General features: G+C 59.3%; 1 protein-coding gene across 1 annotated transcript; it reads right to left on the bottom strand.

The window, feature by feature from the left end:
• Positions 1-1,137: 1,137 nt before the first annotated feature.
• TEAD3 (TEA domain transcription factor 3) lies at positions 1,138-25,366 on the bottom strand. Its single transcript, XM_036398427.2, has 13 exons — positions 25,319-25,366; positions 13,623-13,876; positions 10,402-10,466; positions 8,432-8,494; positions 5,721-5,732; positions 5,259-5,396; positions 5,013-5,056; positions 4,848-4,909; positions 4,030-4,163; positions 2,804-2,977; positions 2,126-2,266; positions 1,780-1,932; positions 1,138-1,251 (listed from the first exon to the last, which is right to left on the bottom strand). Exons 2-13 carry the CDS (start codon positions 13,756-13,758, stop codon positions 1,138-1,140), a joined length of 1,236 nt encoding a protein of 411 aa, XP_036254320.1. The 5' UTR covers positions 13,759-13,876; positions 25,319-25,366.
• Between the last annotated feature and the right edge of the window lie 1,850 nt (positions 25,367-27,216).

The following is a 27,216-nucleotide window of genomic DNA, read 5'->3' on the forward strand; positions in this document are numbered from 1 at the left end:
TGGATGGAGCGGTTTGGAACAGTCATCGCAGAAAAAAGGAAAAAAATGTGAAGGAACAAAATAAAACAACAACACCAACCTGAAACAAGGAGAATGTACATATACAAAATAAATCAGGCAATCTGCCCTCACTGCTCTCTACTCATGACTCCTCAGCAAGTGACCACAGTGGGGACACTGAGCCTGGGCCAGCCCCAAGTGCAATTCCTGAACACAGCAAGTCCCCCACAAATCCCAGCCAGAGATGGAGGCATCCCAAACCTTTCCCTAAACAAGACACTTCCCATGCAGGGTGGGAGGGCAGCACCTGGGCACTGTAGAGGGCCATCAGCCTGATTACAAGCATGGTGTCTTTTTAAAAAGTATTAAAAAGCACTTTCAATTAAAAAAAAAAAAAAAAAGGAAAAAAAAGGAGCCATAAACCCCCATGGTTTGCATTGTCAATGCCCTCATGCCTTCACTGCCACTGGCTCCCAGTGCCCCAGCTGGGCATGGAGAAGGAGCATCCCTGGGGGTGGCAGTGTCCCCCTCCTCCACTCTGCCCTGCCCTGCCCGTCCGTCTGTCCCCACGTCCCCCAGGCTGTGCCACGCGGTGCCAGTGCCACTGTCGCTGCCATGCCGGTCACCATCACACCTGGCACGGTGCTGCATCCTCCTGAGCGTCCGTGCTCGCTGCTCTCCTCTCCACTCAGGGCTGGGGCCACTTCTGAGCAAGGCTGGGCTGAAAGGAGGGGTCCTTCTCTGCTCCCACGTCCTGCTGCTGCTGCTGCTGGCACGGCGGGCTCCTGGCCTTCATCAGCAACACCGAGGGCTGCTCTCTCCCTCTCCAGCTCCAGATGTGGGTTTCCTTTCTCCCTACACTTCCTTTCCCATTCTTCTTTTTCTTTTTTTTTTCTTTCTTTTTTTTTTTTTTTTTGGTAGTTTTATTTATTTATTAAAAAAAAAAAAAAAAAAGAAACTGTTCCTAAGTAGAAAACATCTGCGATCACAAGTCAGTCTTTTTTGGCTATTGTTTTTCTTCCTCCTCCTGTCTTCAAATGACTTCTCCCAAGGCAACAGGCACAAAGGGTGGCTTTTCTGCAAGGCCCCCTCCCTCCCCGGCACGCCCCTCGTGCCCCTGCCTGTCCCCAAGGGCCCCTAGTCCTTGACCAACTTGTACACGTGGTGCTGGGCGCCGTGCTCGCTGGTGGAGACCTCGAAAACGAAGGCAATGCAGAGCAAGGTTTCCTGGGTATCCCTGTTGGTAACAACCTGCAGCAGAGCAGACAGTGTCAGGGGGGTGCAGATGCTGTTACCTGGGGGGCTCAGGCACAGCCACTTTGCACCATGAGAAGATTTGCTACCCGTTATTTGTAGGGTCACACAGGCAGTAGCACAGCCAATTTAATTGCACCATCAAGATTTACTACCCAGTTTTGGGGATGTTGCACAGGCTCAGGAACAGCCCGAACTGCACCACCAAAAATTTGTTTGGGGGACGTTGCATTGGCTCAGGCCGAGCCACTGCATTTGCACCACCAAAAACTGCTACAGATTATTTGGTGAAGTCAAACAAACTCAGGCACAGCCAATTTAATTGCACCATGAAAATTTTGCTCCCTATGATCTGATAGACTTGTCCAGGCTTGGGGCACAGCACCACCAAGACCTGCTCCCTGGAATTCAGGGTCTGTGTGGGCCCAGGCACAGCCAGGTCTATGCGGGGCCAGCAGGGTCGATGCAAGTGTGAGCTCCACACTCCTGGTGGGACATACCCCCTGGAAAAAGGAGGGGAGGTACCTGCAGGATGGTGAAATTCTCCAGGACACTGTTCATCATGTACTTCTCTGGGAGGTGCTTGAGTTTGTGGATGAAGTTGATCATGTACTCGCACATGGGGGAGCGGTGGATGCGGTAGACGAACCGGCCGTTCTCCAGCCGCGCGTACTCCGTCTGCAGGGGACAGCCAGCGTGAGCAGCTGTCCCATGGCTGCTGGTGGGACATGGCAATGTCCTCTCCACCCCACCCATAAACATGGCACAGGCACCCGTGTGTCCTACACCCAGCTCTGGGATTTTCTCCATCCCAGAACCCACCCCGGACCAACTCCGACCCCTTCCCGATGCAGTGGGACATGGAACTCACCTCCACCTTCTCCACGACCTGCTTCCCAAAGGAGCACACCTTGGTGGAGACTGTGATGGTCATGTTCTCTGCACTGCTGTACTGGCTGCTGACACCATAGAAGGTCCCTGGCCCGTCCTGGATTGTGCTGTTCAGATCCGCCTGAAGAGAGGAGAGGGACAAAGCTCCCATGAGCTCTGGATGGGGACGAGGGACACCAGCCTTCAGAGCTGCCCAGGGTGCTCCAGCTCTGTGATGGTGTTCACTCTTCCCTCTTAGGTTGAGGGAGGAGATGAGGATTTGACTCCATGTTTCAGAAGGCTTGATTTATTATTTTATGATATATATTATATTAAAACTATACTAAAAGAATAGAAGAAAGGATTTCATCACAAGGCTAGCTAAGAATAGAACGATAACAAAGGCTTGTGGCTCGGACTCTCTGTCCGAGCCAGCTCACTGTGATTGGCCATTAATTAAAAACAACCACATGAGCCCAATCCCATATGCACCTGTTGCATTCCACAGCAGCAGATAACCACTGCTTACATTTTGTTCCTGAGGCCTCTCAGCTTCTCAGGAGGAAAAACCCGAAGGAAAGGATTTTCCATAAAAGATGCCTGTGACACAGCTCTGCCACAACGAGCCTGCAGCTCGGGCACCACCCTCCCCACCCTCACCCTCGCAGCAGCAGCATACCCAAAACTTGACGAGAAAGAAGGAGTTCTGGGGCCCGCGCTCATAGAGCTCCTTGAGGCCGCCCTTCTTCTCGGGGAACTTGTCGTAGATCTGGCGGATGTCCACGGCCTCCAGCAGGGGGTCGCTGTACGAGGGGTTCGTCTGGCCGATGTGCACGAAGAGGTGTTTGCTGTACTGTAGGGAGCGGGGTGGGGACAGCAGCAGCACAGGTCAGGCAGGAGATTGAGTTTTATTATCCGTTATAAGGTCTTTGTGAGGCAAAGTGGAAATTTTCCTAGGGTAGGAATCTATTTTGATTTAAGTGAAATGTACATTTTTGGGTTGAGTCTGTGGTTAGAAAACGTGGCTATTTAGCCTGACTGCAAAACCTAAGCTCAGAGAAACTGCTTCAATGAAGGACAGAGATAAGGGGGGAGACAGAGGGTGATAGAGACAGAGAGACTGCTGTGAGAGCAGGTGAACCTGACCTAGGAATTCTTTCTAGAAGAAAGAATTTGAGAAGAACTAGCGGCATAAAAGGGGATAAAAATGGACCTGAAGTTCCCAGAGGTACGCATGTCATTTTGAGGGGAACCATTCCCACATGCGTCCAGCGCTGTAATAAACATACCGGCTTTACAACTTTCACAAAAGTTGTGGAGTTTTGATTATCTCCGCAAAACATTTGGGATAGAACTTCTGTCTGTTAGTCCCCACTTTCTACAGTGAAAAATGTGCAGTTTTCTACAGTCTGTAGGTGTTACTGTAATGTGAGTGACCAGTGCTGTGACTTGGGTGGGAATAGCCATTAGTAGTTTTGGGGAAACAGTCTCCTTACTTTCATTGCAAATCAATTTACATAATTCACAGTTTCCTCTAGAAATTACATCTTTTGTACTTTGAAGGCAAGACAATTGAATTCTGCATGTCTCTTGTGTTTATAGGCAAGATCCTTCTAAATTTTGTTTCTTGGTTGCCTCCATGCATAAAATTGAGATACATGGAGGACATAAAATTGAGACATGAAGGACAGGTAATCCTCTTGTACCCCCGTGTTTTCATTTTTGCGGGGGCAACAGTTATGTCAGTTACAAGCATTAAAAAAAAAAAAAAAACCAAAAGGCAGCTATCTCCAAATTATTGAACTTTCTTCACTCCATCACAGTAAGTTTTCCTTCTAAGAAGTAATTGCACGGGGATGGAGGGGCGCCATCCCGGGTGGGGTGGCACACGGAGGGGACTGTTACCGTTTCGGCGTCCCGGGGCACCTCCATGAAGGCGGAGTACTCGAGGAGCCGCAGCTTGGAGGAGGCGATGGTGCGGTCCTGCCAGACCGGCACGGCCGAGGCAGCTGGCGGGAGCGGAGCCAAGGGCTCGTAACCTGAGCCAGGGGGAGTGACACGGGGTGGAGGGACAGCCGGGAACCGGGGTGAGCCCCCCTGCAATGCTGCTGTACCCCCCAACTCCCGTATCTACCTGAGCCCCCCCTGCAATGCTGCTGCATCCCTCACCTCCCATATCCACCTGAGCCCCCCCTGCAATTCTGCTGTACCCCCCAACTCCCATATCCACCTGAGCCCCCCGTGCAATGCTGCTGCATCCCTCACCTCCCATATCCACCTGAGCCCCCCCTGCAATTCTGCTGTACCCCCCAACTCCCGTATCCACCTGAGCCCCCCCTGCAATGCTGCTGCATCCCTCACCTCCCATATCCACCTGAGCCCCCCCTGCAATGCTGCTGCATCCCTCACCTCCCATATCCACCTCCCACCCAGCACAGCATGGATAAAACACAGGGGTGAGCCCCTGTCCCCACTGCATCCCCCAACTCCCATATCCACATCCCACCCAGCACAGGGTGGCTGAAACATGGGGTGTACTGGGTGGGAAGGGACTGGAGGGTCCTGCTCACAGTGGAGCTTTTTGCTGGATTTCAAGCCAGGCTTTTTCCCCACTAGAGATGGGGAGGAGACACAGGTGGGTGGCACTGTGCATGGGAGGGGACAGAGGACAAACTCTGGCAGGGACTCTGGGTTCCCTCCAAGGGGGTGAGGACGTGACTTACTGGCTAGTGATGGAGGCATGGGTGGCTGGATGGGGTAAGCTGATTGTGCAAACGGTTTAATGCTGGAAAGGAAAAAGCATCATCAGGTTACCAAGCCCAGGATGCCCCAGCCCCTTGCCAAGGTGGGGTCCTGCTGGTGCCAGGTGTGGAGGGGTCTGTACTTACTCCTGAGAGGGTCCAGGCTGTCCTGGGATAGGCCCACTCCAAAACTGGGAAAACAGCACAGGGAAGAGTCAGTGGCTTCTGACCCTCCCCGCTCCCAACATTTCCCTCCTCACCTGCTGCAAACAACAGGGAGCCCTGCATTGCCACCACGGCTGAGAATGGCTGTTGAACACCCCCCTGCCCAGCCCGTGGTGTCCCCCCAACCCCGGGGTGTCCCCATGGGGGGGGGTTTGGGGCTGTCCTCACCCTGGGGGCAGCAGAGAAGACGGCCTGAGGAAGAGGAGGGGGGGGGCTGAGCTTGTTCTGCAGGACGCTGGCAGACACGATCTGTGCTGAGGACATGGAAGCCATGCTCTGCAGAGCCTTGTCCTTCGAGACCTGGTCCTGGGGGGAAAAGGGGGGACAGGAGGGGAGCAGGGTTACAGGGGCAGGCTGAGCTCCCTCACCCCAGCGTGCCTGACAGGGTTTGTAAAGCCAGCAGCCAATCCCACAGCCCACTGGGACCATGCAGAGGGATCCCCCCACCCCCTCTCAAACTTTAATTAACGTCTGAAGATCGCCAATATCCTCTGGGCAAAAGCTGATGGGTCTGGAAATGCTGCTGGTGGCCCTCCCCCCCCGGGGATGTGAAGGGTTTTTAGCCCCTCCACTGGAGAGGGCATCAAGCAATGGGGAACAAAAGGAATTTCAGACTCAAGCTCAACTTACCAAGTTCATGGCCTGTCCGCAAAAGAAAGGAAAAAAAAAAGGTTAGAGTGTCATGGGAACCTTTGGGTACTCTGTACACCTCCCCTAAGTCGGTGCTGCTGTCAGCTGGGGTAGAGTTAATTTTCTCCACTGTACAGGCATGGGGTGGCTGCAAAGAGAATTAACTCTACCTGAATTAACTCTGGAGAGAATTAACTCTACAGCTGAAACCAGCACAACTGGGTCATCACCACCCTGACCCTGGCACATCACCACAGCCTGACCTGGGGAGTGAAGCCCTTGACCTGGCTGGTCACCAGGGGATGCCCATGGTGGCCACTGATGTCCAGGCTTAGTTCCACCAGGAATGGGATGCCAAAGTCCCCCACCCACTCTTTGAAGAGGTCACTGTGGTGAGCCAGGCCTGTGCCTTTCTTGGCTTTTTATTATCCTGCACAGCCTCCTCAGAAGCCCCCAGTGCTTGTGGCTGGGGCACGGAGGGAAAAAGCTGCTGGGATGCCCTGGGATGTGGGCACCAAGTCCCCCACTCCAGGCACTGCAAGGAAAACCCTGAGCTCACCCCCCTGTGCTGTGTGTGCACTGACAGGGGAGACCAATTGTTTTTCCTTTTGCTCCAAAAGTCCCAGCACTGCTGGGCAGGAGCTCCAGGGCTCCCAGGTCCTGCCCGGAGCAGGGCTGCTCCTCCACCTGCATTGCTGGGACACGTTCATGCTGGTCCCAGAGCACACCCTCTGCTTTCCCTCTGAACCTTCCCCAGGGATCAATGCTTCATTTATTTTCACCTGGGGCAGGGCAGGAGGGCGGGCGTGCAGCCACATGCCGGGAGCACGAACACACACCTGACTGCAGCTCAAAAATACAGATATGCTCACGAGTGCAGCTCAAAAATACAGATACTGTTCATGAGTGCAGCTCAAAAACACAGATACTGCTCTGACTGCAGCTCAAAAATACAGATCCTGCTCGTGGAAGTGTCTTCATCCCACAGGACATGGTCAGCCCACAGTGCTGGCTGAGGGCAGGGGGCTGCCTGCACTGATCTTGAGAAGGGATGTTCTGTATCCTCCAAGTATTGCTCAGGGGGATCTCTGCCCCGGCTGCTCCATGCCAGAATCCTTCAGGCAGTGTGGCTGGGGATGGAGAGCACAGCCATGGACCCCTGGGGTCACTCCTGCCTCCAGCTTCCCTTTGCTCTGCACTGTGCCATGTGTCAAGGAAAGATTTTTATTTTATTTTATTTTATTTTATTTTATTTTATTTTATTTTATTTTATTTTATTTTATTTTATTTTATTTTATTTTATTTTATTTTTTATTTTAATTTTGTAAAGGCTTCTGCTGCTGTTGACCCTGCTGCCTCTCCTACTTCCTTGACTGCTCCTCTTGGGGCTGTAGACTGGCTTTTACAAGCCCAAAGGAGCATCCCAAAATAAGTTTCAGATGCTCTCCCTGGTTTCTCCTAGCAGACCAAACCCTGGTCTGGCTGTGGGAGCCCTCCTGGCCTCCCTCTCATGGGGCACTGGGGTCCCTGCTGAAGGATTTTGGGGGGCACATCTTGGTGGGCTCCCAGGCAGTATGAGCTGGAGTTTATTAAAGCCCTGAGGATGAAAATGCTCCAGCTCTGACAGTGGGCTGCACTGCCAGCCTCAGTGCTGGAGATGGACACAGCACCCAGGACAGGGGTGGCTGCTGATGCCTTTGGGACCTCAGAGATTTCCTGGGCTCCCACTCACACAGCAAGGCAGCAAATCACCCCTGAGGCTACCCAAGGAGCTGCTCCCTGGTGTGGCAGTGCAGAGATTAACTGAGGCACACGGCAGGAGCTGGCTGTCCCCAGTGGGTGGCTGTGCTCTGAGGACCCCTCTATCCCCCACCTCACAGCATGTGGGTCCAACCCAAGCAGGGCTTGGTCCTTTGGTGATGCCCTCAGTCCTGGCCATGCCCCCCATCCTCACCCTCCCCACTGCCACCACAAAGTTTGGTGGGAACAGTTATGGAAAGGTTAGTTGGGCTCCAGTTAGGAGGAAGGAAAGAAGGAAGGAAGAAAAGAAAAGCCAACCAGAAAAGAGAGAGAATGATCCATTTTTTTCTCACTTGGCTCCCTTGGCTCCTGGCACTGTCCCCAGCAGCATGGCCCCAGCTGGACCTGCTGCCACTCACACCCCTGTGGTGCCCCTGGCAGTGCTCACACCCTGGAGCATCACAAACCACTGGGGCAGCCTGCAGGGACCCCTGGGGCCCCTCTGCTTCTGCCCACATCACACCAGCACCTGCTCTGAGCTGGGTCAGGCCAGCTGTGGAGGGGAGGGGGCCTTGGCACACCCTGCTTGAACCTCACTTTGCCTCACTGCCTGTTCTGGGGGGGCTCTTCTCCTTGTGGGAGAACCCCTGATGGCCCAAAAGAGGGGGCAGCCCTCCCACATCACCAGAGGAGGGTTTAAACCCACATCTCCCCATGGCAGAGTCCTTGCCTGGATGCAAAGAGGGGATCTGGCACCACATTCACCCTCCTGGAGGAACGAGCAGGGCTCTGCTGCCCCTCCTCGCACCTCTCTCTGGGCATCCCGCAACGATGCCTGTAAAAACCATCTGACCCAAGGAGCCAAGTGAGGGGGAAGAAAAAAAAACACCAAAAAAAGAGAGGTAAAACAGGAAAGCAAGCAGCACACGGCAGAGCGCAGTGCGTTAGTGGCCAGGCAAGGCAGGGCGTACCTTCAGCTTGGACTGAATCTCACGAGATTTCCGTCGGGCAAGAACCTGCAAGTGGCTAGAGACCTGCAGAGAGAGAGCAGAAGGAGAGGGGGAACAGCAGAGCCGTCAACCAGAGGAAAGGAGGAGGAAGGAGAGGGGCTGCCCATGCTCACAGAGACACCGCCGCGGACACCTGGGCAAGGGCGCCAACGTACCTTGATGCCAACCTGGTACTCCCGCACCTTCTTCCGAGCTAGAACCTGTATGTGGCTGGACACCTAGGGCCCAACACGCCGTTCAAAAGGAAAACACAGAGAGAGTGAAGATCCTGCAGGGCAGGCTCTGTCCCAGGGCAGGGAGTGCAGGAGTGGGCAGCGCTGTGGCTGCTCCCCGAGGTGCTGAGGGTGCTGCACCCGCCAAGAGCTGCAGGAAGGAAAGTGCTGGGGCACCCCAGTGCTGGTTGATGCTGGTTTGTGCTCACCCCAGGATGGGGTGGAGCTCCTTGGTGTAAAGCTGCTGCAGTTGAGGGGGTGCTCATTTAGCACCTCTCGGGGATGGACAGACAGACCCTGCCAGCACCATAAGCCTGGCAGGTTTGAGGTAGCCCAGGTCCTGTGGGTCCAGGAGGGACTGGCACATTGCCACAGGGCTCCTACTGGTTTTGCATGTGGGGAAGGTGAGAAAGGTTGGGTTTTTGTGTCCAGGCCCCTGTAAGAGCAAGATCTAAAGAAAAAGGGCTGATGTCCAGGCAGTAAAGGCACAGCATGGCTGGGGGGCCATCCACAGGAAGGGTGGGTGTCCATGCACCCACAGGGCTTCAGGGCTGATTTTGGAAAGAACCTGCTCCCACCAGTGCCAGGCTGTCCAAGAGGAGACACCAGGCTGTCCAGGAGATGAGTGCACAGAGGGATCAGTGCTGTGGGTGCTCTCTCCCATGGCTTTCCCAAGTTCCTTCCCCCATGGAGGGGGGGCCCAGTTAAGTGTTTAATCCAGAAATGAAATGCTGCTTGGCACTGGTCTGAACACAAAACCAGCAGCCAGACCCTGGTCTCTTTTCTTTCAGCACAAGTCCTGGAGAAATGACCTCTGCAGTGCTGGGGACCAGTGTCCCTCTCTTGTAGGGACTTGTGGCAGGGGACAGTCCCAGAATAAGTGTCCCAAACCCAACCATCTCCCTGTGCTGGGGGATGCTCCCAAGCATCCAAGGCCATGGGCTCAGCTGGGATGGGTGGCTTGGCTCCTGACTGGGGACCACCACGAGGGGAGGGAAAAGCCACTGGACACATGACAAAGGGACATGTCCCATCAAGAGGTGCAGCAGCCCACTCCTCAGACAGGTTTGGTGAAGCAAGGGCTTGCAGGGACCTCTGTGTGCTCCTGCAGGGATCTCTGTGTGCTCCTGCCCTGCCTGCATCCCTGCCTGCCCCAGCATCCAACCAGGCAGGGCAGTGAGAGCAGGGCAAGGGCTCCGTGGTACCTCCAGCCCCATCAGGACCAGCACCACAGCTCCACACAGCCCATCCCTGGATCCCTGGCTGGCATGGGGATGCCTTGCTCTCAGCCCATGGGGTTTGGGGTGCCTTCGCTGTGGCACAAGTGGCATAAAGCCTGGCAAGGGGCAGAGATAGGAACAGTCCCCAGATCCAGAAGGTGCATCAGAGAGACCCATGCAGGCACACACAGACAACAGACACTGTCCAGAGAGAGTCTGGGGGCTCCTGCCACCCACAGGGTCACCCCAACCAGGTGGGGGGCCCGGATGCTGCCTGCCCCCCCCACCCCCCGCTTCAAGGCATCCTGGGACTGAGGAAACCCGGGGGGTTTTGTGCTCACAGACGCAGGAAGCTCCTCGCAGAGGATGGGGAACCTGCTGGCAGCCGCAGTGGCTTGAGGAGGGGACACAGATGACAGTGGGACATCCGCTTACCTGGCACCGCCTCCCACCCCGCCCCGAGCCCACCCCAGGAGAAAAAAGCAGAGCAACGCCTCACCTGCTTCCTCGTCCGTGTCTTCCCCGTTCGCAGCTTGATGTAGCGGGCGATCAGCTCGTTACGACCTGCGGGCAGAGCCTGGGGTCAGCCCTGGCACACGGGGGGCATCAGCCCCGGACCCCGCGGGGCATCAGCTCTGGCACAGGGCGGGTATCGATCCCGGAACAGGGAGGGTCTCAGTCCCGGAATTCGGGGATCTCAGCCCCGGCACTCGGGGGGCTCAGCTCCGGCATTTGGGGGTCTCAGCCCCGGCACTCGGGGGGCATCGGTCCCGGCACAGGGGGAGTCTCAGCCCCGGCACTCGGGGGGCTCAGCTCCGGCACAGGGGGAGTCTCAGCTCCGGCACACGGAGGGGCTCTCAGCCCCGCACTCGTGGAGCATCAGCCCCAACACTCGGGGGTCTCAGCCCCAACACTCGGGGAGCATCAGCCCCAACACTCGGGGGTCTCAGCCCCAACACTCGGGGGTCTCAGCCCCAACACTCGGGGAGCATCAGCCCCAACACTCGGGGGTCTCAGCCCCAACACTCGGGGGTCTCAGCCCCAACACTCGGGGATCTCAGCCCCAACACTCGGGGGTCTCAGCCCCAACACTCGGGGGTCTCAGCCCCCGTCCCCGCGCCCCCCGGGCCGGCGAGGGAGGCGCTGCCAGGAGGTGGCGCTGCCGCGACAGCGTCGGGGCGACCTCGGGGACACGGGGGTGGCCACGCCAGGCCAGGACACCCCCGATCCCCGGTTCCTCCCCATCCCCGGGCTCAGAGCGAGGCGACAGCCCCCAGGGACCCCCGCCACAAACCCCGGGGCAGCCCCAGCAGAGCCAGCGAGCCCAACCCGGGCAGCCGCGCCCGCGGGGGTCCCGGGCTGTCCCCCCCACCTCGGCATCCCCCTTCCCGTTCACAAGCCGCGCTGGCCTTTCCACCAGTATTTCCTAACGTCCTGGTCTAATTCGAAGCAGAAGTTGCTTTTGCGCCACATTTCAGGGGCCAGCTGTGGCCAATCTCCGTTCGAACGTCAGAGCAGCTGGGAGCTTTCTTCTCCCGGCCCCGGCCCCCCCGGCCCCGCCGCCGCCCCCCCGCGCACGGGGGCAGCCAGGCACGCCAGATTTATTTTAATGGACCAGATGGTCGCGGTTGGAACTTGTCGAAATGCCCTTGGAGCGGGTTTCGGCTTTAAAAGAATAAAAAAAAAAATCCCTTAAAAAAAAAAAAAATTACAACCCCCCCACCCCAACCCCCTTCTTCCACCCCGGTTGGCCCCCTCCCAGCCCCACAGCAACTGGGCCCTGCTGGGGGGACACACACATGGGGACAGACAGGGCCAGGTGGCACGCAGAGACAGCTGCCCCTTGCCAGGCGGGAGCTGGTGGGTGGGTGACAAAGGGGGTACCCCTGGCACGGCCAGCATGGCACCCTGGTGTCACCCTGAGGCACAGCTCCCACCCCTCCTGGCTCCCTCTCAGCACCTCGCAGGGGCCAGGTCTGCAAGGGTGTCCTTTGAACCCAGGTGAGATGACACCCACAGAAGGGACCCTGCTGCTGAGCCCCACTTTGGGGGTACACCTTCAAAACCCCCCTTTGCATGCCCTGCTCCTGAATCCCATCCTCTGCCCCCCATACCCTGCAAATGGGATTGAAATATGGGCAAAAAATCCAGGGAAGAAATGTGGGGCCTTTGGGGACTGGGTGAGCCAGTGCCAGCCCCAGTGCCCAGCATCTCCTGCACCCATCCTGCCACACACCATGCCCAAGGCTGCACCCTCGCAGCCATCCCTGTGCCCACGTGCCCTGTCCCTTGTCCCTTTCCCTGTGATTCATCTGGACCGTGCCATTCCCTCCGAGAGGGCATGTCCTCCTCCAAATTACCACATTCCCCAAATTCCTCTCCCCTGACACCACCACGTGAACCAGTTGGACAGGCTGGGTTAAAAATAACCGAGTGTGTAGCAAGGCCCAGTGTGCCCGTGCTGGGTCCTGGCTCCCCAGCTCCCACCTTGCTTTGCCACCGCCACAGTGCTGGCACCAGCGTGGCAGGGGCTGGTACTGCCCTGGGCACCCATGGAACCCCCAAAAAGAGGGGTGTGAAGGACGGCAGAGGCGCTGGCACACCGTTATGCCACATGCTGGCACTGCCTGTGCTGCCAGTGCCCCTGGTGCTCTTGGTAATGGCAGCCAGGGGTCCCGGGGGTCCCAGTGGGGAGGTGCTGGGGAAGGTGGGGGGGAGATGAAAGGCGGGCAGGGGCTGCTGCCTCTTTAAGCAGCTGCCAGATGTCTCTGAAAGGCTGGAAAAACCGGTTGGGGCGTGCTTCGAAGGGCCAGGCTCCCGGCGGCACTTCAGCTATTCCCAGAGAAATCCAAAAAATGCATAGGCTTGGGAAGGCCTGTGCTCCCCCGCCTCCTCCTCCCTCACCCCGCTCCTGCAGCAGCCCCCATGCCGTGGGTGGGGGGCCCTGGCAGATGGGGTGGCACAGGTCGCTGGCACGGGTGTGGGGACAGTGGCACAGTGCTCTCCAGCAAGCCTTGTGCTTTTGCCCCTCTCTAGTAGCACTGGGGGAGGCATTGCTGTGACAGCAGCATCTGGGCAGGTGTATTTTAGAGGCTGGGGACAGAGATGCCAGCCCTGGTCCTGTTGTCACCATGGGGTGCTGGTAATATGGCAGCCTGCTCCTGACTCTGAGGTCACTGGCCCTTGGGGGTGACATCACGGGATGTGCAGGGCAGGAGGTACCAGTCCCTCCCCTGGCAGGGACAGGAGTTTGGGAAGACACCAAAAACGAGGCTGACACTCCAAAATCATTCCCCTAGTTGGGCAGACCAACAAAATCATCAAAAGCTGAGCTGGGTGCGGGTGGCTTGGGTGGGTGAGTGACCCTTGCCACAGGGTGCTCTGGCCACCAGGTCTGGCTGGGGAAGGTTTGGGGAGGTGTGTGGAGGCACAGGGGAGCAGGAGGGCTGGGGCTGCCCTGGCCCCGCAGTCCCGTGCCCGCTCCCTGCCCCACGGCCTCACCAAACCAGTCAGTCCGGCAGGGCCGAGAGAGGGAGGGAGCGGGAGGGAGGGACACAGGTCACCGGCACCTCCCCAGCCCAGCCCAGCCCCGGGATCAACCCCAGCCAGCTGCTTTCGGGCTTGGGGGATGCTCGAGGGCGATACCCCAGCGTGGGTTTGGGGCAGGAGGTTTTTCAGTTCAGCCCTGCCCGGTGCCTCCACCCCGCCCCCGGCACTCACCGTACATCTTGCCCTCATCTGAGAGGATGATTTTCCTCCGGCCGCAGGGTGGGTAGATCGCCAGCGCCTCCTGGAAGCTCTGCTCGATGTCTGGACTCCACACTCCCTCGGCATCATTGTCCAGACTCTTGTCCATGCCGTCCTGGCCATCTTCCCGCCCCTCCCCAGGGCTGCCGCTGGCGTTCCAGCTGTTGGACGCTATGGTGCTGGCTGCTCTGGGCTCCGACCCTGAGCCCCCACGGATATGGGACAACCTGCTGGGACACAGGGGACACCTGTCAGAGCCAGCAGCCCCTGCTGGGGCATGGGGTGCAGTGCCAGCATGGTGCCAGGTCTGCTCCTGGCCTTTGCCCTGTTCTCACTGGCACCCAGAGCAGCATCTCATTGTAAGGCATCGGATACACAAACAGGCTTTCCTCAGGGGCAGAGCATGATTTCTATGAGTACCCCCAAATCCAAGCCACAAGTGACCACCCAGGATCCACCCAAATAAAGTCTGGGAAGGAAACTGCCCCCAGCTACTGTATTACCCATACAAGGAACTTGGGCACATGGTGTTTATGGCTGACACCTTGGGACAGGGTGGCAGCAGCCCCACAGCCTGTGAACCCTGACCCTGCTCCAGTACCCACTGCCAAACAGCAGTCTCTTTGGGCAAGCTGGCCCAAAAAACACCCCTAGGCCCCAAAATCCCAGCTCCACCATGCCTGGCAAAGGCAGAGCTGGGATTTGAAGGGAGATGCTGAGCAGCTCCAAGCCAGACCCCACTAATGGGAACCATGTGGCCCGAGCCGTCCAGCAGCCCTCCCCTGGTACCAGGAGAGGCCCCCCACCCTGAGGATGCTCAGCTGGGGCCCCGGGCCCTCCCCAGCTGGTGGGTGATGCTGGGGAGCCTTCAACCCTCCTCCTCTTCCTCCTGCTGCTGCCCAGCTCGCAGCACAGCAGCGTTTCAGTGTTTTGCAATAACATGTTTGGCGGCAGCTGCCGGCGGTGGGAGCGGAGAGGTGTCTCCTGCGCCGCCGCGCTTCCCGGACGGGCTGGGAGTGTACAAAGGTCTCCAGCACAGACATCTCCTTTTAAAGGAACTGCTGAGCCCGCTGGCTCAAGTGCGCTGCGAGGCCTTGCTTGCTGCCTCTTTTTTTTTTTTTTTTTTTTTTTCCTTTTATAAAAAAAGAAACTTAGCCCCCCCATCGCTCCTCTCCTCGCTCGTCGCGATGTGATGTCAGCCCCTCCGGTCCCGCCGCCCGTCCCCCCGCCGCCGCTCCCCCTCTTGCTGAGCACTGTGGCCAAATAAGGAGAACTGGATTGGAGGGATTGTAGGATCGAGCCAGCCGGCCAAGGCAGGGATGGCGGCAGCACTGCAGGACAGGCCACAGGCACCCTGGCTGTGCCTGCTGCTGCTGCTGCCTCCGTGGGGCAGCAATGCAGGGCACAAACCCCGCAGGGGATGGGAGGGCAGGGAACACAGGGATGGAGAGGGTGGCATAGGGGACAGGCCCAGGGGGATCCTCACTCCCCTCTACAGCCCAGAGCATCAGGGCTCTGTCCCAGTGGGCTGCGACTGTCCTGGTGCTGAGCCCTGGCTGCTCTCCCAGGACCCCCACACTTGGGGAACCTGGCACTCCCCAGCTTCTGCAGCAGCCCCCAAAGGCCTCAATGACCCCACAGCAGCCCCGTGGCAAACCCACACCCCTCAGCACCGTGGCAGCTCAGTGTCCCCAGTGCCAATCTCAGTGCCAGGGACTCTGCAGGCTGGTGCCAGCCCAGCACCCAGCAGCACCCACACAGCACCACAGGGCTGCCATCAGCTCACCTGACAGGGGAAATTCCCAAGAGCTGGTGCTGGAGGGTGACTTTACAGGGACTCAGCAGGCCCCCTGCCCTCCCCAGCTGGGGATGGGTGTTTTGGGGGCCAAGGGAAAAGCTATAGACAGAGAGCAAAGCCACCACGGGGCTGGCTGCACCCCTGCAGGCAGCGTGCCCAGCGCCCTGGGTCACCGCGCCAGGCACTGCCTGCCCAGGCAGGGTGACAGCTGACCCCACACCCTGCCTGTGACACCCGTGTCCCCCTCCCTTGGCGGTCCCCAGCCCCCTCCAGCAGGGAAATCCCAGCCCAGCCTTTTCAGGGAAGCTGGGAGAGGAGGGAGGGCGATGCTGGGGCCCCGGCCAAGGTGCGAGGAAGCAGCTCCTCCTCCTTCTCCTCCTCCTCCACCGAACCTGCTTTTGGCCAGGCATTGGAAGACATTGGATTTCCTGGAGGGAGGGTGCATGCACCGCGCTGACGCAAGGCACGGCCGAGTGCCGCTCCACCCTGCCCTTACAAAACACCAACAACAGCAGCAATTAGGGAACCGGCACGGCTGGACGGCCCGCGGAGACCGCGGCCAGACCTGCTCGGCACGGGCAAGGGGACCGGACCTGCCAGAAAATAATGTCACCGGCTGCTGCCTCCCAGCTGCTCCGCAGGGAGAGGGGCAGGGAGACCACCCCTCCCACGGCACGGGCATCTCTGCAGGGTTTGGGCATCCCAGAGACCACCCCTCCCATGGCACGGGCATCTCTGCAGGGTTTGGGCATCCCAGAGATCCCAGAGACCACCCCTCCCATGGCACGGGCATCTCTGCAGGGTTTGGGCATCCCAGAGACCACCCCTCCCATGGCACGGGCATCTCTGCAGGGTTTGGGCATCCCAGAGATCCCAGAGACCACTCCTCCCATGGCACGGGCATCTCTGCAGGGTTTGGGCATCCCAGAGACCACCCCTCCCACGGCACGGGCATCTCTGCAGGGTTTGGGCATCCCCAGGACCCCTGAGCCACATCTCCAGGGGATGCTTGCCCGCTCGGAGGATGCTCATCACTCATAAGTGGGGATGGTCCCTGGCACCCAGCCCAGGGGGGTGTCCCCACTTCCAGCTCGCTTGGTTCCAATTCACTCCCTGCATTTGTGGGGGGCACACGCTCCAGCCCACAGCTCTAGAGGGTGATGGAGGGGGCTGCACCCTTGTGAGGTCTCCCAGTGGATGTGGGGCCCAGAGCAGGCCGGGCAGGATGCCTGCAGGGCAGGATGCCTCCAGGGCAGCCCTTATCTCCCTGCGAGGTCAAGGCTGCCCAGGAGACTGGGACGGTGTTCCTGCAGCTCCCAGGGCTTGGCCCCAGCACCAGGGGCAGGGGACATGAGGAAACCTGGGGCCTGAGCAGGCAGTGGGGCTGCAGGACCTGTTGGGAGAGCTGCTTGGGGCTGGGGGCCCTGCTAGAGCTCCAGGAAACCTCCTTAAACCCTGCAAAAGCAAGAGGGAAGGGCACCTGAGAAATGGGTGTTTTGTGGTGGGTGAGGGAAGGAAATACTTTGGAGGCAGCATCTGCAGTCAGAGAAGCACCGTGGGCACCCTTTGAGTGCCAAAAGACAGGAGCAAGGTGCTGCTGGATCCAGCACAACCAGCTGTGATAGGGATCGGGTCAGGGACGTGCAGGGTGGCACAGGGGAGAGCACCTGGGGCTGGGCACGGGGACATTGTGACACGGGCAGAGGCGCCCGTCACTCCCACACTGCCCCCATGCACCCAGACCTCATCCTTGACCCGTGCTGCCAAGCTGGGGACAGCATATTCCTCTTCCCCAGCATGGTCAGCCCCAAAAGCATCATCCCATCTGGTGCACCATGAGGCACACCCCCAGCAGCCCTTGCACTGCCCCAAACCCTTGTGTGCTGCCCAAACTGGGACAGGGGTGGTGGTGGCTGTTGTCACAGCTCCTCCTCAAACCACCTGGAGTGGAGGGCACGGCCACCAGCACTGGCTCCACCAGGGGGATTGCAGCACAGCACAGCCCCAGCTGGCACTGCCCAGAGGGACGAGGTGTGGGGCAGAGCAGCCCCAAGGACGCCTTCTCACCTGGGGCTGCCCAGGTGGCAGGGGACACTGGGACAAAAAGGCTCTGCAAAGGTGCTGGGGACACTGCGGAGGCAAAGAACCCTGCAAAGACAGGGACGGGGGTCCAGCTGCATCCTGCCCCCATCCTGCCCCCATCCTGCTTCCATTCTGCCCCCATCCTGCCTCCCCATGCAGGGGGCCTAGGGCAATCCAGCCCTTCTCCCTCCCCGCTGCACCCAGACCCCACGGCAAAAGGATAAAGTTCATGACAAGCCCGGGCAGGATCAGCACGGAGCAGCTCAGCCCTGCTCCAGCCCAGTGCCCCTGCACCAGCCCTGTGGGGAACATGAGGCTGCTGTCACCCCCTCCTTGTCACCGTGACTGATGGCACCCACACTCTGCAGGTGAGGGGGACACAAGTCCCCATCCTCCCTGGTGCTGAGCGTGTCCATGAGACAGCAAAGCTGGGGCTCTAGGGCACCCCAGCTCCTCCTGTCCTGGCACACTGGGCTCAGTGAGGGCACAGCTGGCACTGAGCTGTAGGCAGGCAGAGGATTTCACTAACGAGCCCCTCATTTCAGGCAGGGGAGCTCTGGCTGGGGGCTGTGTCCCTGCTCCTGCCTCTCCCCACCTGGTGACACGGCCAGCAGGAATGCTGCCCACACAGTCACAGCTCTGCAGAGCCCCTGGAAGGAAACCCAAAAGCTGTGGAGCTCCTGGGGGATGCCAACAAGACCACAGCACCCCAGAGAAGATGCTGCTGTGTCCACTGCAGTGCACAGAGCAGGATGCTCTTGGCTCTGCCAGGATGGCCCAGGATGCTCTTGGCTCTGCCAGGATGACCCTGCAGCTCTTCACAGGAGCCCCATACCCCTGGCACCTTGCCCAAAGGGGACCCTTTGGGAACACCCTGGCGCCCCATTCCTGCAGGGAAACACCATCCTGGCTGGCACATGGCTGTGCCAGGGACAGCCAGAGCTCACCGGGGCGGGTGGCGCGGCACGAGGGCGGTGAAAGGAGGTTTGTTTACATTGTGCTCCTCTTCCAAACAGCTCTCAGGCTGTGCCGAGGGATTCCCTGGCTCGGGGAGGGAACGGTGGCCACCCTGCTCTCTCCCACCCAGGTTTGCACGTCCTGACTGGCCGCGTCCTCTCTGAAGGGTCCCCTGGCACAGTCTGGGGAGCCAGACGGTGGCAGAGCCCCCAGTGCACCAGGCCAGCTCCCTGTGAGACAGCCCAGCTAATTTCCTGCCCTCTATCACTTCCTGTCCCTTCCGGCTTGGCGGGCGGCTCAGGAAGCAATCGGAGTGAGGAAACCACAGGAAGCCACGTGGCAGCATCCCACCAGGGTCAGGAGAACTGCCAGGGCTGCCCCGGGCTCCCCGTGCCCCCCAGCTCCAGCTGGACCCCAGCAGCCAAAGGCTCCCCCAGCTCCCGGCAAAGCCCTGAGCTGGCAGGGATGTGGCTGGTCCTTGCTCAGCCTGAGGGATGCTCAGACCCCTCATCCCAGGGAGCTGTGGATGAACAAAGAGAAAATGTGAGCGATTTGCTCCCAAAATATTTGGGGTAGAGAGGAGGAAGGGGATCAGGCAAACCCAGGGCACAGCTCCCTCCTAATGGCAGAATCACGGCCATCCAAACCATCCCCTCCATCTCCTCCTTCTCTCCAGTCCTGGCAGGGTGGCACAGCTGGGTTTCGCCTTCTGCAGGACCTGAGCCGGTTTTGCTCGAGTCTTCAGGCTCAGGACCCGAGGGCAGAGGACAGACGGACACTGTAACCCGGCGTGCCTCCCTGGCCCAATTACGCTGCCCTGCCCAGCCAGGACGGGGCGTTTCACCCAGCAGCGCATAAATAGAAAGCTTTTAGAGCATTAATTGCTCTCTGTGTTATGAAACGAGCTGGATGGAAACAACAGGGTTGGAGTTGCCTGCTGGGGATGGGCCACCCCCATGCTGTCCCGTGACACCCCCAGTGCTGGGAGCCCATGGCACAGCCAGTGCTGGACACAGCGCCCATTGGGGACTGCTGGATTTGCCAAAATATGGCATCCCAGGATGTCTTCTCCTCAACATCACCTGTAGATGAGCTGAGTGGCCACCGAGTCCTTGGGGACTCCCAGCTTGTCCCAAGGGGAAAACAAGAGTCTCTGGTGTCAGGGGAGCACCAGGGAAGCCTGGGTCAGGCAGTTCTGTGCCTGCAGTGGGACCAGCCAGACATCCCAGGGACCCCACCAGCCCTCTGTCCTGCTCCTAGGAGGAGAAATGCCTCCACAGAAGAGCTCCAGGTGCTGCTGACCCCATTTTATGCCATCGCAGCAGGGCCAGGGAAAACATCTCCCAGGGGGACACTACCAGGCAAGGAGGAGGAGGAGGAGGAGGAGGAGGAGGAGGAAGGCTGCAATGAATTTCACACCTGCCCCTAGCCGCCTCCACCCCCGTGAAACCCAAGCCTGCCCAGGGAGCAGCTGTGCCCACTGCCTGTGCTGTGGCACCCGCTGGAGCCCGGGCTTAGCAGCGACTGCCACGCTCAGCTCCCAGCCAGAAAAACCCCGTGGGATGCGATGGGATGGGATGGGATGGGATGGGATGGGATGGGATGGGATGGGATGGGATGGGATGGGATGGGATGGGGGGTGTGAGCACTGGCTGGGGGGGATCAGCTCCTGGGACACCGGGCAGAGCGGCTGTCAGGCATCCCCACCACCACAGAGATGTCCCTGGCTGCCAGAGCCTGACACAGAATGTGACACTGCGCTGTCACCCGGCCACTATCACCCCTGTGAGGGGGGCATGCTTCCCGGCCCTCCTGCTCGAAGCAGTGCCCAGCTGAGGTGCTCCAGGAGCTGCAATAGCAGGTACAGGCTGCCCTGCACAAACCCCATCAGTGCCTTTATTCCCAGAAAGGGATATTTTGATTTAGCACCATTTTGCTGCCACCACTGCAGACATTCCCAGCGAACAATCCCTTGTGCGTGCCAGGAGCGTGCTGGGAGCCCGTGGCAGCTCATCACCTCCTCCCAGCATCTCCTGCCCCTGCCCCAGCCCAGAGCTGCAGACGGGCACAGCGACTCCAGCTCCCGCAGATTGAAAAATTGCTCTGGAATCCTCGGGGAGGAAAACTGCTAAAAATACATGAAGGCAGTATTCTTGGTAAAAGAAGGAGCTCCAGCGAGGAGCATGGCCCAAGAGAGTGTGTGTTAGCCCCCTGCCCAGCATGCTGATGTCCAAACACCTCAGCTGGACCTGACCACTCTGCAGTGCCACCCGGGCAAGGCTGCAAGGGGACACAACAGCCACCCCACGCAAGAGCTGGAGCCCAAACTCGTGCCACAGCTGGGCACAGGTGCTGGCAAGCAGGGAGAGCAGAACCCTGCCCAACTCACACAAAGCCGGGCAGGGAAAAGCAGGGTCTTGGACCAGACCTTCTCTCCTGAACTGTGAAGCTCCCAGATCTTCCTGCTAATAAAAACCCGACGCTCGGTTGGGTCGGGAGCTCGCATGCCTGCGTGCGGGTGTGCTTCTTCCTAAACCCGAATTGCCTAAGCCGGCGGGGGGAGGCAGGAGCTGGCTGCCTCTGGGGGAAGGGCGAGGAGCTGGCATGGGAACGGCAGCCCATCCTCCACGCACCCGCGTCTGTAAACTTTGAACATCTTCCGGAGAGAAGTTAGTGGCTATTGTGAACAGCTGGATCTAATTTTACGAGGAGCGAGGAGGAGACAGTTGTGGGGAAATAATAAGGCTTGGCGCTCACAGGCGAGGATCCCCGAGCCCGGCCAGCCTTCCTGCCTCCGCCGCACTCCGCCGGGGGAGCGCCGGCGAGACGGTCACGGGGAAACTGAGGCACGGAGCAGCGCGGGGCTCGCCTGCCTCCTGGATAACGCCAGCCGGGAATGCGGGGCTTTGCCCTTGAGTGTTTCCCCGGCTCCACCGCCCCTCCAGCAGCGGGGGCATCCGCGGGGCAGGGCTCTTCCTCAGAGCACCAAACTGGGCCCCCTTGGCATCCCACGGCAGCATCTCCAGAGCCAGGGTCACCCCAGCGCTCACTCTCGATGCTCGTGGGCACCGCGGTGCGAGTGCGACACCTCCCTCCAGCCGGCTGCTTCCCCCGAGGCTCTGCCCACCTCCTAAAATTAGCTGCAGCCCTGCTGTCCCCTCCCCGGCCACCCCCCGCAGCCCGGGGAGCTCTGCCAGCACACGCTCCGGGCCCGTCCCGATCCCCCGGCAGCAAAGGGGGAAGGGGACCGAGCAGCCTCCTCCATCACTCACTCCCAGCTCGCCTGCCGCCCGGCAGCCAGCCGCGAGCAGCGCCCCGCTGTCACCTCAGCGCCTCCGGCTCGCAGGAGTGTGCCCGGGGTGAGCTCGGGGTCGGATTTATGGAGCAGAGACCCAGCACGGCCTGTGACACACCCAGTGCCCCGCTGGGAGGTGGCAGCGGTGCTAACGCTGGGTTTCGGGGCTGCTGTTGTCTCGTGGCAGCGTAATGGGGGATGCTGGGGGTGTTGGAGCATCACATCTGTTTGGGACGGGATGGGGGGATGAGTTCCATGGGGGTTTGTGCTGCCAGGATGGGACGTGCCTCATGCAATCAGTATCTCCCCAAATCCTTCACCCATAGGTGAAGCATAGAGCCCTACATGAACACTGTCACCACAAGGCCACCATGTGCCATCCCCAAAAACGAGACCATGGGGTCCATGGCCTGTCACCTCCAAAGGGCTCATCCTCATGGGCTCATCAGGAACCCTGCCACGAGCTGCACGGGGAGCCCAAAACAGCACCAGCACCACACAACCCCCTGCTCCCACCTCCACAGCCAGGCCAGCGGCTGACCGGCAGCACCAGGAGCTTTTCCCGGCGCCCCTCGCTCCCATTTCACAGGCGGGGAAAGCTGAAGCAGCGGGAGCGGAGCTGCAGCAGCATGCCCAGACCCGCAGCAGGATCCGGACGTGCGTTATCGCGCAGGGGGGGCCGCTGCAGGATGGTGCGGGGCATGGCCCCGCCGGCTCACCCCATCATTACCTTCCCTCCCTCCTTCCCTCCCTCCCTCCCTCCAAAAAAACATTTCATAAGTCGCCACGTGACGGTGGCAATAGCAAACGCCCATGCGCTTCAGGTGTCTGCCCCAACCACAACACGCAGGTGCCTGGGCTCGGCCGCCGTGGCTGCCAGCCTGGCCCCCACCCCAAAAAACACCTTGGACAAACAGCTGAGGAGGTCAGGGCATGGCCGGGCCACTCAGCAAATCCCCCGTGGATGGAAGCTCCCAAAATCAAGGGAGGTTGGTAATAAACCATCCACCAGTGGCGCTCAGGGTGATGTAAACACTGCGGCTGTCCCGCCAGCCCCTCGCCACAGCCATCAAGGACTTAATGAGAGAGGGAAGCTCCCAGAGATGGGATAGTTTTTGGAAAGTATCCGTCCAGTTCAGTGATGGATGGAGAGATTCCAACCTCACTAAGAGCCTCAGGATGGCTCTTGTCACACAAATCCCAGCAGCACGCCTGGTTAGGGTTTTGCTGCCCCTTCTCCCCTCTTCCCCTCCATTTTCCACTCCCACAGACAGAAGAAGTACGAACGCAGGAAAACACAATTCCCCCCCCTCAAAACAGCCCAAAATTGCCCATTTTTGCCCTTTCTGGCTGCTGTGTGCCTGCACCCAGTCTCACCACCGAGCTCACCTGCCACCAGCCTCGTGCTGTCTCTGTGTTTGATGGGAGCTGCGCGGTTACTTGCTTTTTAATACATTAATTATAGCTGATTACCGCTGCCACCCCCACCTCCTCAGTGCCATGACCTGCTCACACACCGCCAGGAAAAGGCTCCTTCCTTGGGCACAGTGCCAGGGCCACCGGGACTCGCCTCCCAACCCACTTGGTGGTGGCAAGATGGGGATTAAATGGTGATTAAAAGGAGATGCTGTTTCTGATATCATGATAAACAGCCACCGTGTGCCATGGCAAATGGGTGCAAGTCCCTTTTCCTGATGGAGCTGGAGGATTCTGCTTTGGAGGAAAGGGATTTTACATGTGGGATGACTGCTGGAGGGTTATGCTGTCCAAAATGCCCTGGTTGAGACATCCCCCCACTCTGAGCTGCACCCCAATGTTGCAGCCACCACGGGCAGGACGAGGCTCCTTGAAGTACCTGGGTGCCATTTATAGAAGGTGGCTGGACCCGTTGCTTTCAGAGGGTTATTCCTGTCAGAAAATCCAGTGTGGTGCCAGCCACAGGCCCACGGTGAGGAGGTAGCTGGGTGCTCGAGGTCCCTGGGGATGGCAATGTCCCCCTGTGCCACCCAGCTGTCAGGAGGAGCTGCTCACCCCATCTGCAGCCTCTTCCCATGGGAATGCTGACCCTGTAACACCCAAACAGGGCCAAATCCAGCGCCTTCTCCCCATGGGACAGTCATGCTCGTCCTCTCTGGTGGGGAAGTGCTGGGGCACTGCCACAGTGACCATCACCTGCCCTGCCACCAGGATCCCAGCCCCCCTACCCATTTCTCTTCCAGCTTCAATCACCGAGTGACCTCAGCAAGCCCTCACCCCTCACCTGCTTTGGGGACCCTTTTTCTCCCAGTCCTGGGGGAAATTGCCCCCAAGGGCTATGGGCTGTGAGGCCACAGAGGCCCCAGCTCCAGTGGGTGCACGGGGGGCACATCAGCCTGGCAAACCCCAATTCTCCACTCAGCATCACGAGCACTCCAGCGCCGGGGGGAGGCTGGCAGCCGGGCTGGCAGGGCCCCCCAGGGTGGCCGGGCACTGCCAATGCCCTGACTCACGACACGCACGTACCCGCGCGGGGTAAAGCGATAGGAGGGGAGAGAGGATGCCGGAGCCCAAAATACCCCGGCGTGCCTGACACAGGAGATTATCGCTTCGCTGATGGGACCATCGCCCAGCCCGGCTTGTCCCGGCTCCCTGCAAAGCACCAAAACCCCCCAAAATCCCAGCCTTCACCTTTCCCCCTGCCAACCACCCAACAGCAGTGAGCGGCTGCAGGGTGCCCACCACACCAGCCGGGACGCTGGTATCATTTCCAGCTGGTTTCTCCCCAAACTGGTTTTTTTCTCAGTGAGTAGAAGCCAAATGTGTTGTGTAGGGCCTGAGCGGTTTCGAGGGGTTGGAGGTGGGTGGCTCTGCGAGGGCTTGGCCGTATTTTCCTTCCAAGGGGGTTAAGGGGAAAAAAAAAACAACACCAAACCCAAGGAGGGTGTAAAAATAAAATAATAATAATAATAATAAAGATGACACACTGCTGAAAATTATACATCTAATTGCCGCCTTGTTAGCAAAGCACCCCTATGACGAGGCACAAAGTGTTTAGCATACAGTCAGTGCATGGTCATCCCCTACATGCGTGTGACACACATGTAGCGTGACACGCGGGTGACCCCGCACCTCACCCGCGACCCTCTCCCGGGGGCTCCGGCCGGGGCGGGCAATCCCCGTCCGCAACGTCCGGCGCCCGCCCCGATCGCTCCCGACGTGCGGGCACAAGGCCCCTTTGTCACCCCGGGGATGCGGCGCGGGGGGACTCGGCGGGGACCGTGCGGGGGCAGCGCAGCCCCGACGGGGCGGGAGCCCGGGAACCCGACGGGGGGGAGCGAAAACAGCCCGACCGTGCCCCCCACGCACGCACCCCATCGGGGGAGGCACCGAGCTCCGGCCGGGGGGCGAGCAGGGCTGGAGCGACCCCGGCGCCCCCCGCCATCCGCCGGGGCTCGGTGCAGGCGGAGGGCTGCGGGCCGGGAGGAAGGAGGGGCTGGAGGAGGAGGAGGAGGAGGCGGAGGAAGGGGGGTTGGGAGTCTCTTCCCGGCGAGCGCTTACCTGCTCCGTGCTCCGGAGGGGCTGGGCCGGCCGCGGTGCCGGGAGCGGGGCCGGGGCCGGAGCGGGGCCGGGGCCGGGCCGGGCCGGGGCGGGCGGCAGGAATGCGGGGAGCGCGGCGGGCTCCGGGTCCGCGCACCGAGCCAGGCGCAGCGACGGGAAAGTTTATGCGAGGGAGGAGCGGAAAGTTGGGAGTCAATCAGGAGGCGGCGGGGCCGGGCCGGGCCTCCTCCTCCTCCCCTAACCTCCTTCTCCACCTCCTCCTCCTCCTCCTCCTCCTCTTCCCGGCCCTTCCTCCCGCCCGACCTCCCCGTCGGGGCAGCGGGCAGCAGGGACTTCCCTTACACAGGGAGGTTTATTTTTTGGGAAAGGGCAGACCTGGAGTTCGGCTCGGCCCGGGTTATGGGAGCGCCCTCTATGAGCCTTCCTCACCTTCCTCCTCTTCCTCCTTCGCCCTCCGGCATTCCCGGAATGCGGCCTTGGGCCAGGGCATGAAGGTGCTGCTGTCGCGTCTTGTTCTGTCCCGTCCGCAGCCAGCCAGGGTCACCCTTGCACGCCTTCATCCCCTTCTGCACATCTTCATCACCCTCTGTGCCCACTCTTCATTCCCGTCCCCCTTCACTCACCGGTGTCCCTGTGCTCACCTCCATCCCCTTCCACACATTTTCATTGTCCTCTGCACACTGTAATGCCCCGCCACAGACCTTCATCCTCCTCTTCCTTCCCATCCTGACATCTTCATCTTCCTCCAAACACCCTCATCCCTCTCCTCATCCTCACACACAAACACATACACACTCTCAGTCTCCTGCATCCCACCAATCTGCAGATTCCCCATTTCTCCCAGACATGCACCCCGTGGTGCCCAGGATGGGAATTCAGCCCACGCTGTTGGGATTTCTCAAGGGAATTCAGCCAGGATCCACGCCATGGTCACTTCCTCTGAGCGAGCTGATGGGTGGTAATGTGCTAAGCCACAGCAAGCTGATCACACACAAATCCCTGGCCACGACCCAGCCTGACCATCAGGAACTGCAGCCCCAAAAGGGGCAAAAGCCCCAGTCCCCCTGGGACTCCACAGGCCTGTGCCACAGTACCCAAAACCCCCAGAGATAAATCAGGGTCAGGAATCCTCCCAGTGCCCTGCTGGGAGAAGGGATGTTCTTTGCATCCCATTCCTTCCAGAAACATATTTTTCTAATTTTCATCATGAGCTTGGTTGTATTCAAGCGTTTTGGGACAAGACAGCCAATGCTTCAGCCCGTGAAGTGACAGGCTCTGAAGCATCCAGCGCATTCAGCAATTGTGTGTGATTCATAAAGCCATATCGCATTCTTCCACCCTTGGCCTGCTGCTAACTTGTAAGAAATCTGGACCAAAAACTGCAACAAAATGGCTGCTATTCTCCAAGGGCTGTTCAGAGCCTCGTTACTCATCCCTTACTTGGGCAAAAATGACATTGAGTGCTCCTGGAGATGACAGCCTTAATTGAGTTCAATAGGAGTTTAGGCTGAGTAAGGCATGAGCAAACAAATGTGCGTTAGCCCATGAATAAAAAGCCTGATCCACAAATGTTTAGGAACACATGTAACACTGAGCAGGGGAGTGCTGAGGGGGTCCCTGCTGCTCTGGCCTTGCCATTTGGGCAGGGGTCTGGCTGCAGCATCCAGCACAACTGATGGCGATGCTGGGATGAGCTTGTTCAGGGGTGCAAAGATTCAAGGGTGGCTCAGTGGTTTGTTTCTATTCTGCCTCTTAATTTTTATTTATTTTCCTCCTTCAGAAGTCCATAGTGCTTGTTTCTCTGCTATTTTTTTGTCCACTGGTGGGAACAGCAACTTCCTTTCTCAAATTATAATATAAAAGAGCTGCAAGCTGCAACGCCATAAATAATATTTTCT

The sequence above is a fragment of the Molothrus ater genome, chromosome 25, assembly GCF_012460135.2.
Source record: "Molothrus ater isolate BHLD 08-10-18 breed brown headed cowbird chromosome 25, BPBGC_Mater_1.1, whole genome shotgun sequence".
Taxonomy (NCBI): domain Eukaryota; kingdom Metazoa; phylum Chordata; class Aves; order Passeriformes; family Icteridae; genus Molothrus; species Molothrus ater.

Bases quoted from the DNA above. Each gene is read 5' to 3' on its own strand.
- TEAD3 (XM_036398427.2), bottom strand. From the start codon at position 13,758: ATGGACAAGAGTCTGGACAATGATGCCGAGGGAGTGTGGAGTCCAGAC. The intron at 8,495-10,401 runs GTGAGGCGTTGC...CTCTCTCTGCAG, and splicing joins AGACACGGACGAGGAAGCAG to GTCTCTAGCCACTTGCAGGT. The intron at 1,933-2,125 runs GTGAGTTCCATG...TGTCCCCTGCAG, and splicing joins AGGTCGTGGAGAAGGTGGAG to ACGGAGTACGCGCGGCTGGA.